The sequence below is a fragment of the Mobula birostris genome, chromosome 23 (genome assembly GCF_030028105.1).
Source record: "Mobula birostris isolate sMobBir1 chromosome 23, sMobBir1.hap1, whole genome shotgun sequence".
NCBI lineage: Eukaryota > Metazoa > Chordata > Chondrichthyes > Myliobatiformes > Myliobatidae > Mobula > Mobula birostris.
The window spans coordinates 46780713-46797837 of NC_092392.1; the positions used below are offsets into that span (position 1 = coordinate 46780713).

Below are 17125 nucleotides of genomic sequence, written 5' to 3' on the forward strand. Positions count from 1 at the left end.
ACAGCCACAACAGACGCTGCTCTAACACAGACTGAAGCGAGACTTTCCAGGCACTGGCAAGACTAACGGATGCCAGCACCAATAAATTTATGAGGGACATGGATAGAATAGATAGTAAAAGAAATTTCTACTAGAAGAGTCTAGAACTAGACGGCATTGCTTAAGATGAGAAGGGAAAATTCTGAGGAGATCTGAGGTTTTCCACACAGAGGGCAATGAATCCTTGGAACAAGCTACTAGAGGAAGTGGTGGAGGCAGATTCAATTAAAATTTTTAAAAAGGTAGGTACTTGGAAAGGAAAGGTGCAGAGAGATACGGGGTTAATGCTGACAAATGGGATTAACGTAGACCGAGGTGACAGTCAGTGTTAACAAGAGGGACTAAAGGTGCACAATTACATATTTCTAAGATCAAGACCTCAGATCTGGCATAAAACTAATTGTCCTTTGGCTACCCACCTATACGTTACTAAATGCCACAGCGGGCAGCACAAGTCACTGGAAAATACCTTAAAATCATTTACATTTACAGAAAGGATAAATAAATCATTGGCAGCACCTTCTCTGGGCTAAAATTCCTACTACTGTGGCTGTAGTTACCACTTTGGCCATTTTTAGTAGGCTGCATCTTTTATACGATAGGAACCAGATTTCTAAGCGAGCTATTATATAACAAGCTCATTCAAAGGAAGGGATGTCCAAGTAAGCGAAAGAAAAAAATTAAGGGTGTGCTCAAAGCTCCTGGAAGAATTACAACACCACAATCCCACTGGAGAGAACTGCTCAGTGAAGGACCTACGTTCAAGATGGTATGGAAAGCTTCTAATCCATGAAGTGGCAGCACAAAGACCGCCTGTGTGAGTGGTGAAAGGTACAGACCATATCACAGACTGCTCACCCGTCCCCCACTGTCAGCCATCTGACTTCCATTCTGTGATTCCCTCATTGGCTTCATAAGTCACTGCTGAATCCTCAAAACTAGAGAGGAAGTTATCTACAATCCTAAGGATTGTCTGAGATGATTATTACAGTTAAGAAAAATCTATATTTCAGGAATCTGAAAAGAACATGTCAGAAATTACCTTATGAGATCAATTGGCTGGTATTTATAAAATGCTCCATATTGTGCCCACTCTTGGTACAGCAGCTGTAATGTCAAAAGACAGTATTAATACTTTGGAAGGCATCTTATTATTTTAACAAATATTGTGTTACATCAAGCTAACAACACAAACCTATGAAGTAAAATAAAGTTAATGGTATTTAGATTTGTGCTGCCCACTGTATTGAACATGCAATAGCCAGCACACTTAGTAGTTACATAAAAATTGATCAGCGTAACTATTATCAATACATTTCCACCTGTTTCTATTCTAACCTGTAAAGTGCAAGAGCTAGTATTAGTAAGGAATATTATAGATGACTCTCTTACCCTGCGCTCATTCTCTTCTGGGTCAGGTCTGTCATAATCACCCTTTATAAAACAAATATTACATGGAATTATACAGAATAGTGCAAAGGCCTTTTTACCAATTAAGTCCACGCTAGTTTTAGAGTTCCATACATTCTCCTCCTTCATTTTTTCATTGAATCTTATTAGAGTAACCCTTTCTTCAACATCTGCGGTTCCTAATCTTTTTTTATGCCATGGACCCTCTACCATTAACTAAGGAGTCCAAGGACCCCAGGTTGGAACCCGGCTCTGCATACAATTATCTAGCCCCCTCTTAAAATCTTACATATTCTTTGTCCCATACCACCTGGGGTAGCAAGTTCCATGATTGGCAGTGAGTTCCACAGACTTATGTAAGGGGTTTCTTCTTTTATGTTACTGCATAGGCTAATCAAAATGGCCTCTTTGTTATGTTAACTGCTGAGGAAGTTCTCCCTCTAGCAGCTTGTTTGGGTTATAAAGAGAGTTGTATTCATTTGCTCACCAATTGGGATAGATGTTATTCTCTCTTGTGTGTCTGTAAGCTATTGTGTTGCGCGGGCTTTGGGGCAGAAGGCGCGATGGGGACAGAGGGAGGAGACACGATGCTGTAAGCTGGCCGATGGGATGGAATCTGAGGCCCAGGGTCTTCGGCGAGGAGAGGAGACGAAGACAGACTCATGCAGAGTGTCTGGTCGACCACAGTGGTTGGTCCCAGGCGGCGGGTCGAGGTGGTCAGAGGGGATCGAATGGTAGAAAGAGGACCCCGTTTCCTGAGCTCCAACTGTTGTGCACGAAGTGGTTGAACTTTGATAAGTTTGGCATCTTTTACTCTCCTTTTATATTTTATCTCTATTAATTACATAGTTCCAGTAATATCTATAAATTGTAATTATTTAATCGCATATGATGTATTGTCTGTTATTTGGCGGGGTGGGGTACATCACACAGCATCCACACAAACCCGATTACCCAGTTTGGTGGGGCCAAAGGCTGCTTCCCCGAGACAAAAGCGAGTTTAGCGAGCCTGAGGCTTACCAGGGGGCTACATTTGGGGGCTTTGTCCAAGATTGAAAAGAGGTTGCTGTCCAAGTTTCATGCCATCTTGGGCAATGTCTCTCCCATCCACAACATAATGTATTGGTTGGGCACAGGAGTACATTCAGCCAGAGACTCATTCCACCGAGATGCAACACAGAGCGTCATAGGAAGTCATTCCTGCTTGTGGCCATCAAACTTTACAACTCCTCCCTTGGAGGGTCAGACACCCTGAGCCAATAGGCTGGCCCTGGACTTATTTCCTGGCATAATTTACATATTACTATTTAACTATTTATGGTTTTATTACTATTATTTATTTATGGTGCAACTGTAATGAAAACCAATTTCCCCGGGATCAATAAAGTATGACTATGACTATGACTATGACTATTGGATTCAGTGGTGTGCTGTGTGATTGCCCTGTTTAAATCAGTGCTGCTATGTCTCTGTGGGATTGCTGGTTATTACTGCATGCGTATTGGGTGGGGTCTTTTTTTGAGTCCAGACTAGCACTGATGAGTTGGTGGTGGAACCGCCAATGTCAATTGGTGCTCCAGGTGAGGTGGGATCATGGGCTGTCCATACTTTTAGGAGGGAGAGGAAAGAGTGGTCTGATTTGGAGGTACTGTCTGCGAATAAATGTTCCAGTTATGGCAGGCTCCGCCTGGCTTTTGGGATATTGTCCACCCCTAAAGAGGCGGAGGCATACGAGACGTGGGCGGAGTGGATCCCTCAGTTGTTAGATGAGTGGCAGTACTCGGTTGAGGGAGAGCGACAGGGATTGGCTGAAAGTTTGAGTAGGTGGGCTGTTGATGGTGTTAGAACTGTCAGGTTCAATTACCCCGTAGTGACAGCTGCCAGTTATCTGAAAGCGGGGGAAAATGCTTTGGTTCAACTGAAAGTAAAATGCAGCGCCTGAGGGGCTTTCCGTACCTGTGTCAGGAGATTGGGGAAAAGCTTTCAGTGTATCTTCTCTGGCTCGGAGGGCAGCTAAATTGTTTGCAGTGCCAGTGGGATCATTTCAGGGGATAAGCCCCTCCTTCAGTTGTTCAGCTGATCAGAGGGGAATCAGGAAACTTAGTGGAGGCCCAGGGGGGAACATCTTGGGGTCTCTGGGGGGAGCACATTCCCAGCAATGTACCAAGGAACTTTTGAAAGGAAAAGACCCTATTCTTGAAGGCTTAGCAGGACCACACCCCCGTGTATAGTTACAGATCGATGGAAGCTATGCTAAAGCCATCCTCGATACCGGGGCGCATGTCAAGTTGTTGTGCAGTTCATTTTACAACCAGTGTCTGAAGCATTTACCCTTGACAACATTAAGACCACTGGAGATTTGGGGTACCAGTGCCAGTGATTATCCAGAAGATGATTATTGGTCAGTGAAACTGGAGTTCATGGGGGCATTGTCTGTGCACCCAGTGTTCTGAGCTGCTTGTGAGGACGTGTGTAGCAGCCTTCGGGCGGTACCAAATTTAAATGAGACCCGATTGTGGTACGGCCTGGGGGAAGCATCTGAGGGTGAGGCCCACTTAGTAGATGCTCCGAAATACCACGAGGGAGGGGAGTTGACCACTGAAGACACCTCGGTGAGAGAGAGGTCACGGCGACTGGACCCTGTAGCCGTGGAAGACGTAGGCAACATGTGTGTGGATTATAGGACTCTGAACAGGCGCACTGTCATTGACCAGAATACGGCCCTGAGGGCCAAAGACGCTATGGTCTGTCTGAATGGTGCGACGTGGTTTAATGTGCTGGATCTGAGGAGTGGATGTTGCCAGATCCCCATGAGTGAGACCGACAAGGAGAAGATGGCCAATATAGGTTCCCTAGGATTCTTCCGATCTGAAAAGATGCCACAGGGCATATCTGGAGCCCCTGCAACCTTCTCATGGGGCATGAGGAAGACCATGGGGGATGTGGAGGTGTTTGGAGTTTTGGCGTATGTGGATGATCGCCTAGGGTTTGGATTCGCCCTGGGGGACGATGATGTGAGGCGAGTGCCAGAGCCCAGGACAACCAGTGAAGAATTGGAGTTTATGCTTGTCAAAGTGGAGACGGAGAAACGGAATTCCAAGCCACAACTGCGGTCATGTACTGATGAATTAATCCAGAGAGGCGAAACAATGACCAACCTTCGAAAGGATCAGCAGAAACTCAAGAAATTGATCCAGAACAGATTGGAAGAAGCTGGTGGTGTAATTGCATCCCCGATGGAGATGGACACGAAGTGTGAGTCAGAACTGTTGAGACTGGGGCGGGAGTTGGAGGAGTCAGAGAAGAAGCTGACGTCTCGACTGCAGGAGGCTGAAGAGGCTGCAGAGGCAGCCCAGGCTAAGTGCTTCAGTTTGGAGAAAATCAAACAGCAGCTACCGATCGAGGGAATGAGGAAGAATACGGCTTCGAAGGATGATGTGCGGGATGTGTGTTACATGCTGCCTTTTGCTAACTTCCCCGTGATTGAGGAAGAGACTTTTGGCCCTTCTCCTACTGAGTCAGGTGTAGTGGGGAGGGCTAGGTGTCGGTGGCCTGGGCTACAGCAGGACCCTGAAGGAAAAGAAGTGGGGCCCCGGACACGGGAAAAGGGGCTCCGAAATGCAGTGGAGGCATGAGTGAGAGATTGAGAGAGGAGTTGACAAGCAAACCCGAGGTACCCCCAGTAGTGTTCGAGCCTTAAGGGTTTGGGTGAGGGGGTACGGAGGTCTTGGAGGATTAGGAAACTCCTGGATAGGTTGGCCTATGTAGCGCCCGTGGAACCATGTGATTGTTTGTACCTGGATTGGGTTTTTGTGTCGGCAGGAACGGGTGGCGAGTTATTTAGAAGTCATGAGGACATGACTTTTTTTGGTGGGGGGAGAGTGTAAGGGGGTTTCGACTTTTATGTTACTGTGTAGGCTAATCAAAATGGCTTCTTTGTTATGTTAACTGCTGAGAACGTTCTCTCTCTAGCAGCTTGTTTGGGTTATAAACAGAACTGTATTCATTTGTTAACCAATTGGGATAGATGTTATTCTTTCTTGTTCGTCTGTAAGCTATTGTGTTGCGTGGGCTTTGGGGCAGAAGGCACGATGGGGACAGAGAGAGAAGCCGCGATGCTGTAAGCTGGCCGATGGGACGGACCCCGAACAGAAGTCCGAGGCCCAGGGACTTCAGCGAGGAGAGGAGACGAAGACAGATTCGTGTGGAGCATCTGGCCGACCACCGTGGTTGGTTCCAGGCAGCGGGTCGAGGTGATCAGAGGGGATCGAATGGTGGAAAGAAGACTCTGTTAATTGAGCTCCAACTGTTGTGCATGAAGTGGTTGAACTTTGGTAAGTCTGGCGCCTTTTACTTTCCTTTTATATTCTATCTCTATTAATTACATAGTTCCAGTAATATCTATAAATTGTAATCATTTAATCGCATACAGTGTATTGTCTGTTATTTGGGTGGGGTGGGGTACATCACACAGCATCTACACAAACTGATTACCCAGTTTGGCGGGGCCAAAGGCTGCTCCCCCTAGATGAAAGGATTTGAGCGAGCCTGAGGCTTAACAGGGGTGCTACACTTATATTAAATATATCATTTAACGTGCATTAATATTACTCATGACAGTCTGAACATGATTGTTATTATTTACTGCCTCTGCTTGTTTACTATATAACTTCTCTTTTCCCTAATTAAGCAACCTTATTTTTTCAGGTATCTGACTTTCATTATCTTCAAGTTGTTACCTTTAAAACGCTGGACTCAATAAAACTGCAAATCAGACGAGTTACGTTGCAAAAAGCTGACTTCTGCTGTTTATCTTACACTCACAAAGTCAGAATAAACCCTTCAGCTTTAAGCATTGCTCCTTAACTCCATTCACTTTCCCACTCTCTTTCAGCACATGCTCGTGGTAAGTCACTCAGTTGTTGTCTGATCAGTTTGTTCCTGTGTTGAACAGCAACAAGAAACTCCACCACCAAATAATGTATTATTGTGCAGTGATCCCTTTAGGAAAACAGATTAAACAGCATGTGTCAGACTTACATCATGAAGAGGGTAAGCTGACTCATAGACACCGTTTGCTATTAAAGTTGTTATACCTGAAAAACAAATTTACAATATGAATTTCTACCACACATCACCTTGTAATGACAAATGAACCAGCTGATAAAGACAGCTTCACATTGCCATTTTTTGGCATCATGCTGTCATGACAGCAACGCTCCCCACTAATGCCCTTCCCCCAATGGTCCCCACCCCCTAGCAGGTCCATAGCCTCCTAACCACAAGCCCCATCCTTCTCCTGCACCTACCACCAGGATTTGCACCTACCTAGGCCTCCCCACCAATATCGCTGTTTTGGCTGCTGGGAAGAGCAGCACAAATAACCCAAAAGCATAGTTTTAACTCAACGTTTTAGCTGCGACAGAATTTTTAGGCTGGATACTTTGGTATAAAAACAGTGTGGAGTTGGATTATAAACACAAGAGATTCTGCAGCTGCTGGAAGTCTTGTGCAACACACATAAAATGCTGGAGGAACTCAGCAAGTCAGGCAGCATCCATAGAGGAGAATAAACAATCGATATTTCAGGCCAAGACTCTTTATTAGGACTGGAAATGAAGAGGGCAGAAGCCAGAATAAGAATAATACAAATTTCCCCATAAATGCCTATATCTATTTTAGCTACTTAAGGATTACCCTGAAAGAAGTTTTCACGGATTGTGAAACAATCTTACCCATGTTATATCTGGCTCTTGCACATGATGTTCGCTTTAAAATTTCATAAACCTTTATGGAAATTAAAAAAGAGTCAATAATCCAAAGTTAAGCTGCATTAGCATCATCAGAAGAGAATATTAATGTCTTCAAGTGCTGCTGTGACGCACAAGCTACTTTTGGGCCCAGGTAATTAAAATATTTAGTATTAAGGTTGCAGAACATATGGAAGTATATAGAAATTAAAAACTGGCTCATTTCCAACTCTTGTATCACCATATACATTTTGATTTCAATGTGTTTTTAGTATAGACAGAATTAAATCACTGTGATATTGCAAGTTTTCAGAGTTGTTTGTTGAGTTGCTTTTGGCACAGCAAATTTTGTTTTAGAAATAATCGTAATTGGGCTCAGTTTTGGGGTCATGATTCAAAGGGAGGAATGAGAAGTACAGCTTTGTTTTTGAAAGATTCTCACTTTATCATATTGAAGCAATCCCATTGAATCATTGCATAGTTTGGAAATAATATTTACTTACCAATTAAAATAGATGCCCCCTCCCCCAAGGCATCCCCAAAAAAGTGAGCACTAAGTCAACAAATTCATGGAATTCCAGCCAGACAGAAATAAATACCAATCAAAAGTAATTTGTTCAATAGTAACTTTCACAAGTGCTTAGGCCAAACATAATGCCATTTGGAATTAAACTCAGTATCAGTGTTGGGGCTGATTCATCAATCTGGCTGTTGGCAAGAACTAGGTTGTGTGGACAAACTGTGAATTGAAATTTGGATTCATCCTGATTTCTGGAAAATAGATGGGAAATAAGCAAAAAATACACTGTGGGCATACTGGCAGCTTTTTTCAAACCAAGCAATGAGTTAGAATAGACTTCAACTGGTGCTTTCATGGCCAAGGTATTTGTAACTAGATTTACTATTCATTTTGATCATTTGACTTACTATTCGACTTCGAGTTGCATTGTCAAAAAATGTTTCTTTATTGGTTATGTTGTACCTATAAATAACAGAGAGATTGTTAACTATTTATGCATCTGGTATAGGAGTATTCTGCCTCTGTACCACCCTCTCCTTTGCCTCTTGACACCCAAACTTATAGCCCTCGCTGCACTCTGTACTACATAATCACCATTGCAACTAAGATTCAACCCACATGCTATTCTCCATTCCTTTACTTCTTTGTTTATTGCTTCATCAGTTCTTACTACAGTATTATAACAATAACAGCTCCAGAGCAATGGTGAAGGATGGGACTGGTACCAAGAAAATTTCCACCAAGTTTCTTTGGTGTAACTTGGGCAGATAACCATACAATCCACTGGAAAACGAGGAAGGACAGGATAGCATAACAAGATTGAGTCAACTCCATCAACAACACCTTCAAGGGGCAATGCCTCAAAAAGGCTGCATTCATCAGAGGACATACCCTCTTTCCGTTACTACCATCAGGGAGGTGATACAGATGCCTGAAGGAGGAAGGTCACCAGAGGGGGATGATAGGCAGTTGAGGAGAAGGGGTAAGAGGGGAATCAGAATGGAAAATGGAAAAAAAAGAGAAGAGGGAGGAGGAGAAATTACTGGAAGTTAGAAAAAGCGATGTTCATGCCACCAGGTTGCGTGCTACCCTGACAGAATATGAGGTGTTACTCCTCCAAGCTGAGAGTGGCCTCATCATCATAGACATATCAGAATGGGAATGGGGATTGGAATTAAAATGGTCGGCCACAAGGAAGTCCTGCTTATTACGGACAGAGTGGAAGTGCAGCCTTTCTCTGTCTACTTTCTCATAGTGCAGTGGTACAAAGCAATATATCCAGGGAGCTTTGAAAAGTGCAGGGAAGGGAAGTTGTCTCTGGAGCACTGAGCTCCCTGGGAGCCTGGCTCTCTGTCATTGCTCTGGCATTGGTGACCACTGAATGAGAAAACTGTCAGTCCAGCTCAGATGTAAATTCCAACATGACTCGGAAACTTCCACTATACTGCTAGTGTCTTCTACAGTGAAGACTGATGCAACGTACATATTCAGTTTGTCTGACATTTCCTTGTCCCCATCACTACCTCTCCAGCATCATGTTATGCATCTGAAGAAACTTTTGGCGTCCTCTTTAATATTGGGCCAAGAACCTTCATCAGGATCATGGCAATGACCATTCAATCACTTTCCCCCATCTGCTAATATGCATGCCTGGACCCCTAAACGTTAGTATTATTAAAATCATGGACTTCCATGCAGTACTTACAAATGGATCTTGTCCCTGCTGAAGGGGTGTGATAGGTGCTTGCTGCTCTGGTTCAGCTGTCCGACCTTGGGTTGAAAAGGCTTTGTGAATTTCTGCAAAATTGAGTTCATTTTTGCTGTGATTCCACCATCGCATTTTATTTCAAGTATCTGGGAAAGAAGTGAGAGCAACTCAGGTTAAACACCGAAGTAAAATCCAGTTAATAGATCTGCTGAGATTCATCAGAGTATTTCTTCATGAAGAGGATTTTTTTTACTAGGATTTCCTAATTATTAATTATGAGTGCAGAGCTTCACATTGAATTTGAATCTGAATTATCTTCTCCTTCCTACCTTCAAAGCCTTGAAAGGGCATGGTTAATGCTTATAACAACTCGTTAACCAAGCTGGATATTTTCCGTGGTAAAACAAAGAATCATAAAGAAATACTTCTTCAGAATAACTTGTTCACTGTCAGAACAAGAATATTAATTGATGCATTCCTGAAATCCAACCTTGTTGATCACAGATTGCACATTTTACAATTGTTTGCCAAGATGGTTAAAGAAGTTTGGGTAGTCTGTTCTATCACTAACTCAAGAAAATTTCTTAATTGAAACATATTATGTCATTTACAAGATGGCGCTGGTGAACTTTGGCAATGTTCTACAGGCTACATATAATACATATCTATCGAGTATGCCCGCAAGAAAATTAATCTCAGGGTTATGTATGATGACATGTATGTGCTTTGATAATAAACTTATTCTGAACTTTTTATAAATATGCTATGTCTTGGAGAATATTTAAAACAGAGAATTTAAATTTTATTGACTGTGGTTAATAGTCTACATTCTGAGATTTCAAAGAGGACACATTATCATCACAAAACTTCCACCAAATAAAGAACTTCAGATAACTTCAGATACAGGCCCTTTTGTGACCCCATCTCCAGCCAATTTCACCGATTAAAGTGCCGAAGAAGATTGAAATCATCCAGGCAGGTGCAGAAGGAGAGCGATTGTTCAGTGCCGTCAGGCTCTCACTCACAGCTGCTGGAAAAGGTGCCTGCATGTGATGGTTTCTCATTTACTCTCACATGTTGTTCCAAAGGTGTTTGCATTTGAGATCTCTCTCTCTCTCTCTCTCTCAATGCTGTCAGTGGATGGTGCCAGGGCAAGTCTTGCAGACTTGGACTCTGATTCAGTTTTAATGATGTCTTCTACAAATGTAGTTTCCAGTTCTAGTTCCGAACTCTCTTTTTCGTTACTAATTTTGGGCAATTTTTGAATTGAAGAAGCCTGCAAATAATGTACACTGAGATGATCTGAACTGAAATATGACTTTTGATTTTGAGTTTTATATTCTGAGTTTTTGCTTGTTTAATTTTTGCTGCCGTTTGTTAATTTCTTTTGTGCGTGGGGTTTGATGTTTTTCTTTGAACGGGTTGGTTCTATTATTCTTCCTTGTTTCATGTCTGTCTGTGGGGAGTCCAATTTCAGGGTTGTATACTGCATATGTAGTAAAGGCATCTGAAGTCTTGCGAGACCATGGATCTGCGCCTGGAAAGTCTTCACTCTCCAGGGCACAGGCCTGGGCAGGGTTGTATGGAAGTCCAGTAGTTGGCCATGCTGCAGGTCTCTCCTCTCCACAACACCAATGTTGTCCAAGGGAAGGGCAAGGGCCAATACAGCTTGGCACCCGTGTTGTCGCAGAGCACTGTGTGGTTAAGTGCCTTGCTCAAGGACACCACACGCTGCCTCAGCTTGGGTTCGAATTCACAACCTTCAGATCGTTAGTCGAATGCCTTAACCACTTGGCCACGTGCCCACTGCATATATACTTTGTACTTTGAATCTTTGAATCTTGAATCATGCAAACTCAGCTATTGAGTAGCAGTAGTTACAGCACGGACAAATTAGTAATACGAGTTAGATTATTATCCTCGCAGCCAGAATTGATCCAGAGATGCAAGTTCGAGTCTGCCATGGCTGTTAGGGAGTTTAAGTTTGTCTTAATAAAGTAATCATGAAACTCCTGGATAATCAACTAAACCCATATGGTTCATTCAAAACACTAAAGGAACTCGGTGAGTCAGGCAGCATCTATGGAAGGAAATGGACAGTTGACATTTTAGGTCAAGACACTTTATCTGTACTTGAAGAGACTTTGCAGTGGAGCAGCATATTGGGGATATTAGAGTCTAGAAATGCTGGAGTCTGAAGCAACACACAAAGCACCTGAGGAACTCAAAGGATCAGGCAGTACCTGTGGAGGGAAATGGACAGTTGACGTACTTCCCCTTTGCCAAAGCAAGTGTGCCTGCCTTATCCAGTCTACCTTATTGATCTCTTGGATTGGATCTCAAATGTCTGCTCAGTTCAGAGGCAAATAGGGATGAGGATTAAATGGCCACATTGTTAGAGAAAGCCATATCCCATGCATAAATAAAATAAAAATTATTCATCGGTATCCCTGATTCTCAGCATATCAATTAATGAAAAGTATGATCTTAAAAGATATTGCTTTAAACCTGAGAGACAACTAAATTATGTATTGAAATGTAAATTGTGGCACAATGATTGTTTTAATTCCTGATTTTTGTCACTATAGTCAAAAAAGTCATCTTCTTCTGTCTGCTTTCAGATTAATATTGCTCTGTTGCAGAAAAATGCATTTTTATGTTGTACCAAAGGTTTTTGTCAAATGAAGGTTTGAAGGTTTGACATGAATTGATGATTTTCTCTCAGTGTTCAGATATACAAAGAGCTTCAGCATTGTACAGATGCCTGACCTTGCCTAACATTGTCACACTTGAGATACTGGCTGAGAAATCATCTATCAAACTTGCACAATCTGATAACATCATCATTTAATGAAGATGCTGGAGTTCATCCTCACAGAAGTATCTATTACATGCACTTGTATCCCCAAAACTCCTTATTTAGAGACTGATTGCCACGAGCTGGCCCTGAACAAAGAGGCTGGGGTAGTGCTAACCGAGAACCAAACATTCCTCTTCTGTCAAATTTAAACTTCAGTCACAATAGCTGATGGAAAATATATTTGGTTAAATATTTTAAGATGCTTTTCAGATAATTCCAATATAACAGCATAACCAGAGGGGTTTTAGTAAATACAGAACAAGCGCTCGGTCTGGCAAGATTGCAGGTAATTAGAGATTCCAGATTCAAGATAATTGAAGCAAAGGAGAGATGAGGAACCAAAATATGCAGCAATATGGGACTTGATACAGATGTACAATGTTTATTTTTACTATTTTGGGGATAAGACATGGCAGCGGAGGTCACTGATTCAGTTCTTCAAAGCTTTGGTATCGTAATGATAGGCCCATTGATCAACCTAATCAATACCACTCCCTTTAGGTTCTTTGCTGTATGGATAAACATCCTGAAAACTTAGCATTTTCATAAATATTTAACTCAACTGTTAGTTTATTATAAAACTGTACAAAGCAGAGGATCGCTGCTTCCTTGTAATAGCTGTGAGCTAGGTCCTAATCTCCGGCGCTACTGGAGTGAAGCTTGGTTGTTGTCCCCAAGACAGTCTGAGTTTTCCCTGGGAGCTCCACTTTCTTCCCACATCTAAAAAGCTGGGTAAGCTAATGAGCTACTGTCAACTACCCCAGGTGTAGGTGGGTGGCAGGAGAATAAGGGGAAATTAATGGATACATGAGAGAAAAGAGCTTACAGGGAAATGGGATTTCTCAGTCAGTCCTTTGGGATTCAGTTTGATTTGTTTCCACTTGGGTTTTGTGGATTCTGAAGTAGCTAATGAGGTGATATGGGAAATGCAGGCTCCGTTCTTGTTCTCAGTGTTACCATCAGGAAGGAGGTACAGAAGTCTGAAGACACACACTCAACAATTCAAGAACAGCTTCTTCCCCTCTGTCATCTGATATCTGAATGGACATTGAACCCGTAAATGCTACCTTTTTATTTCTATTTTTGTACTACTTATTTAACTTAACTATCAATTTCTATTATTACGTGTTGCATGGTATTGCTGCCACAAAAAACAACACATTTCACGACATATGCCGGTGATATTAAACCTGATTCCGAGATGGGGCAGATCAGATGGCTGATGGTTCAGGCTGCTGGTCATCAATAGTGTGGTACTGTCCTCCCGTTACAAGCTCCCAATATGTGGTCACAAGGTTTTCAATATGCACTTTGCTGATGCACCAGGAAGCCCCTGAAGCTCTGAGCATTTCCTCAGATCTTTCTGCCTATCTTCTCCTTATTACTTCAGGGGTTGTGGACAGTAAAAGCAAGTATAACAGCAGTAGTCCATTCCTCATTTCTCTTCCTCTTTACTGAATAAGAATCCGTCGAAAAGACTGGAACTACTAAAATCTGGAAATACCCAGAACCCTGTATCAAATGATCAAATGATGCGTTCTGGAGCTGGAAGTTCAGAACACCAGCACAGGAGGGCTTAGCTCATAACTCCAGTATAATATTTTTCTTTGTGTGTGTGTGTGTGTGAGAGAGAGAGAGAGAATGAGAGAGAGTGGGAGTATGTCCATGAGAAAGAGCATAAGCATGTGGTTTATGTGAAAGAGTGCGTGGGCGTGTGGTACGTGGGATAGGAGAGCCAGCGTGTGGTGTGTGCGACAGCGTGTGCATTCACTGTTAATCATAGTGCATAAATGAGTGCTAAGATTTGGAGAGAGTTAACAGAAATCTGGAGAGAATAAGGCAGATTTGAGTAGGATTAGTGTAAATATGTGCTTTGTGGCCAGTACAGGCTTAGTGGGTCAAAAGGCTCATTTGTTTTGGACTGTATGTCATGGAAAACTACTTAATGACCATTCAGCCCATCAAGTCTGCTCCACCATTCCATCATGGCTGATCCCGGCTCCCACTCAACCCCATACACCTGCATTCTTGCCCTATCCTCTGATGCCTTGATGAATCAGGAAATGATCAACTTCCGCTTTAAATATACCCATGGGCTTAGCCTCCACCACAGTCTGTGTCCGAGCATTCCACCGATTTACTACTCTCTGGCTAAAAAAATTCCTCCTTACCTCTGTTCTAAAAGGTCGCCCCTCAATTTTGAGGCTGTGCCCTTTAGTTCAGGATACCCCCACCATAAGAAACATCCTCTCCACGTCCAGCCTATCTAACCCTTTCAACACTTGGTAGGTTTCAATGAGATTCCCCCCCCAACATTCTTCTAAATTCCAGTGAGTACAGGCCTAAAGCTGCCAAATGCTCCTCATATGTTAACCCCTTCATTCCCAGAATCATCTTCATGAACCTCCTCTGGACTCTCTCCAATGACAACACCTCCTTTCTGAGATATGGAACCCAAAACTGTTGACAATACTCCAAGTACGGCCTAGCTAGTGTCTTACAAAGCCTCAACATCATCTCCTTGCTTTTATATTCTATTCTCCTTGAAATAAATGCCAACACTGTATTTGCCTTCTTTACCACAGATTCCACCTGTAAATTAAGCTTCTAGGAGTCTTACACAAGGACTCCTAAGTTCCTCTGCACCTCTGATGTTTGAATTTTCTCCCCATTTAGATAATAGTCTGCACTTTTGTTCCTTTTACCAAATTGCATTAAAACACATTTCCCAACACTGTATTCCAGTGTCACTTTTTTGCACATTCTTCCAATTAGTCTAGATCTTGCTGCAATCGCATTGCTTCCTCATTACTACCTACCCCTCAACCTATCTTTGTATCATCCGCAAACTTTGCCACAAAACCATCAATTCAATTATCTAAATCACTAACAAGGTGAAAAGTTGTGGTCCCAATACTGACTCCTGAGGAGCACCACTCGTCTCCAGCAACCAACCAGAAAAGGCCCCTTTTATTCCCACTCACTGCCTCCTGCCTGTCAGCCATTCTATTTCTCCCCTGTAACGCCATGGGATTTTGTCTTGTTAAGCAGCCTCATGTGTGGCATCTTATCAAATGCCTTCTGAAAATCCAAATAAATGACATTCCCTGCCTCTCCTTTGTCCAGCCTGTTTGTTACTTCCTTAAAGAACTCTAACAGATTTGTCAGGCAAGATTTCCCTTCACAGAAACCATGCTGACTTTGCTTATTTTATCATTAGTCTTCAAGTACCCTGAAACCTCCAAGACTTTCCTATCCACTGAGGCTAGGCTAACTGGCCTATAATTTGCTTTGTTTTGCCTTCCTCCCTTCTTAAAGAGTGGAGTGACATTTGCAATCTTCCAGTCCTCTGGGACCAAGTCAGAATCAAGTGATCTTGAAAGATCATGACCAATGCATCCGTTACCTCTTCAGCAACTTCTCTCAGGACTCTGGGATGTAGTCCATCTGGCCCAGGTAACTTATCCACCTTAAGAACTTTGAGTTTGCCCAGCACATTTTCCTTTGTAATAGTAATGGCTCTCACCCCTGCTCCTTGACACTCACAGACCTCTGGCGCACCGCTAATATCTTCCACCGTGAAGACACTACTGTCATAGATGAACACAAAATCACTGAATAACATATCCCCTTTGGGCCATTCATTCATTGGTTTCAACTTATGGTCATTGTGGTGTCACACACTGTCCAGATTGCAGATTCTTATGTGATGCGATGAGTTACTGCAGATCCAAATAATTATTGGCTAATGTCCCCAATAATGGATAGGGGATAGGAGATACATCTGAACTAAAGCACCACAAATGCCAGCAATCAAGCCTTGTTTTTGGCTGTGATTGATGGAGAAGGAGGTGGTTAAAAGGTGCCCAACCAAATACTGGATGTTCCTTTTCAATTGCAATGGCAGCCAAGGTCAAGGTGCTACAATAACAAGAGTTAGCCCTTTTGCTTTTTCAAGCTTTAGTATAGTGAGCTACAAGCTGGAGTTAATAATCCAAGAAATACCTCAGGCAAGATGCCAGAGATGGAGCTATTAATCTAAATTTTCTTTCAGTGAAGCATTCATCTTCAAGTATCTCCACGTTTGATCCAACAATAGCTATTGCCATTATTAATAAACCAGCTAACCAATTGCAGGGGCAGCCAATTGCTGAGACCGCTGTTAGTCTATACCACAATAACCATCATTCCTACTGATGAACCTTAAAGTGGCCATCATTTCTAACAGTCTCTAACAATGACCAATGCTGTCATCTACCCAAATTCAAAGTACCCTTATGTAGCAAATATTGTGGAAGAACATAGGAGACAATTAAGTAACTCTTTGAAACAATAAGTGTGCTGCAGCTGGCAATGTTACACAATTATGAAGGCAATTTCTCAGTGGATTCTGGCAACAGAATTCAGGTTCAAACTGGAGATAATACCCATGAGGTATGACCTATATCTTTATTAAATAAATTGCCTCAAACGGCTTAAAGGCCTGGCTTCTTGATCCAATAACAAAGGAATTGCTCAGCTGAGGACACAAACAATGTCTCTAATTGAGATACTTAATAAACATGCAGTAGTAGGGCTATTCAAAAACTCCTGGAAAATGCTTCATCCTATCCGTTATTGATTTTACGGCTTTTTCTTTGCACATTAGCCATGTCTACAAATTTAAATTAAATCAGTGAAATCAGATGAAGGCCTTTCAAATTAATGCCAATCCAGAACATTAACAACAGCTGACTGACTGACTGTGGAATGCAAGACAAGGAGTAAGACAGGATGCCGTGTAACCTGAGCTACAGGAATATATGTGTTTCATCAAAAATGCTGAAGGAATTAGTTAA

The 17125-nt window shown here is 42.4% G+C and overlaps 1 protein-coding gene across 2 annotated transcripts in view; it reads right to left on the bottom strand.

Annotated features, from left to right (window-relative positions):
- Positions 1 to 17125, bottom strand: part of LOC140186937 (anoctamin-2-like) — a 150226-nt gene that overhangs the window by 90326 nt on the left and 42775 nt on the right. For both annotated transcript variants that reach the window (XM_072241740.1, XM_072241741.1), the window contains 6 exons: positions 9425 to 9573; positions 8127 to 8181; positions 7185 to 7236; positions 6490 to 6545; positions 1432 to 1473; positions 1082 to 1146 (listed from right to left, as the gene is read on the bottom strand). In XM_072241740.1, coding sequence (XP_072097841.1) covers positions 1082 to 1146; positions 1432 to 1473; positions 6490 to 6545; positions 7185 to 7236; positions 8127 to 8181; positions 9425 to 9573 — 419 coding nt within the window. The remainder of the gene's footprint in view (positions 1 to 1081; positions 1147 to 1431; positions 1474 to 6489; positions 6546 to 7184; positions 7237 to 8126; positions 8182 to 9424; positions 9574 to 17125) is intronic.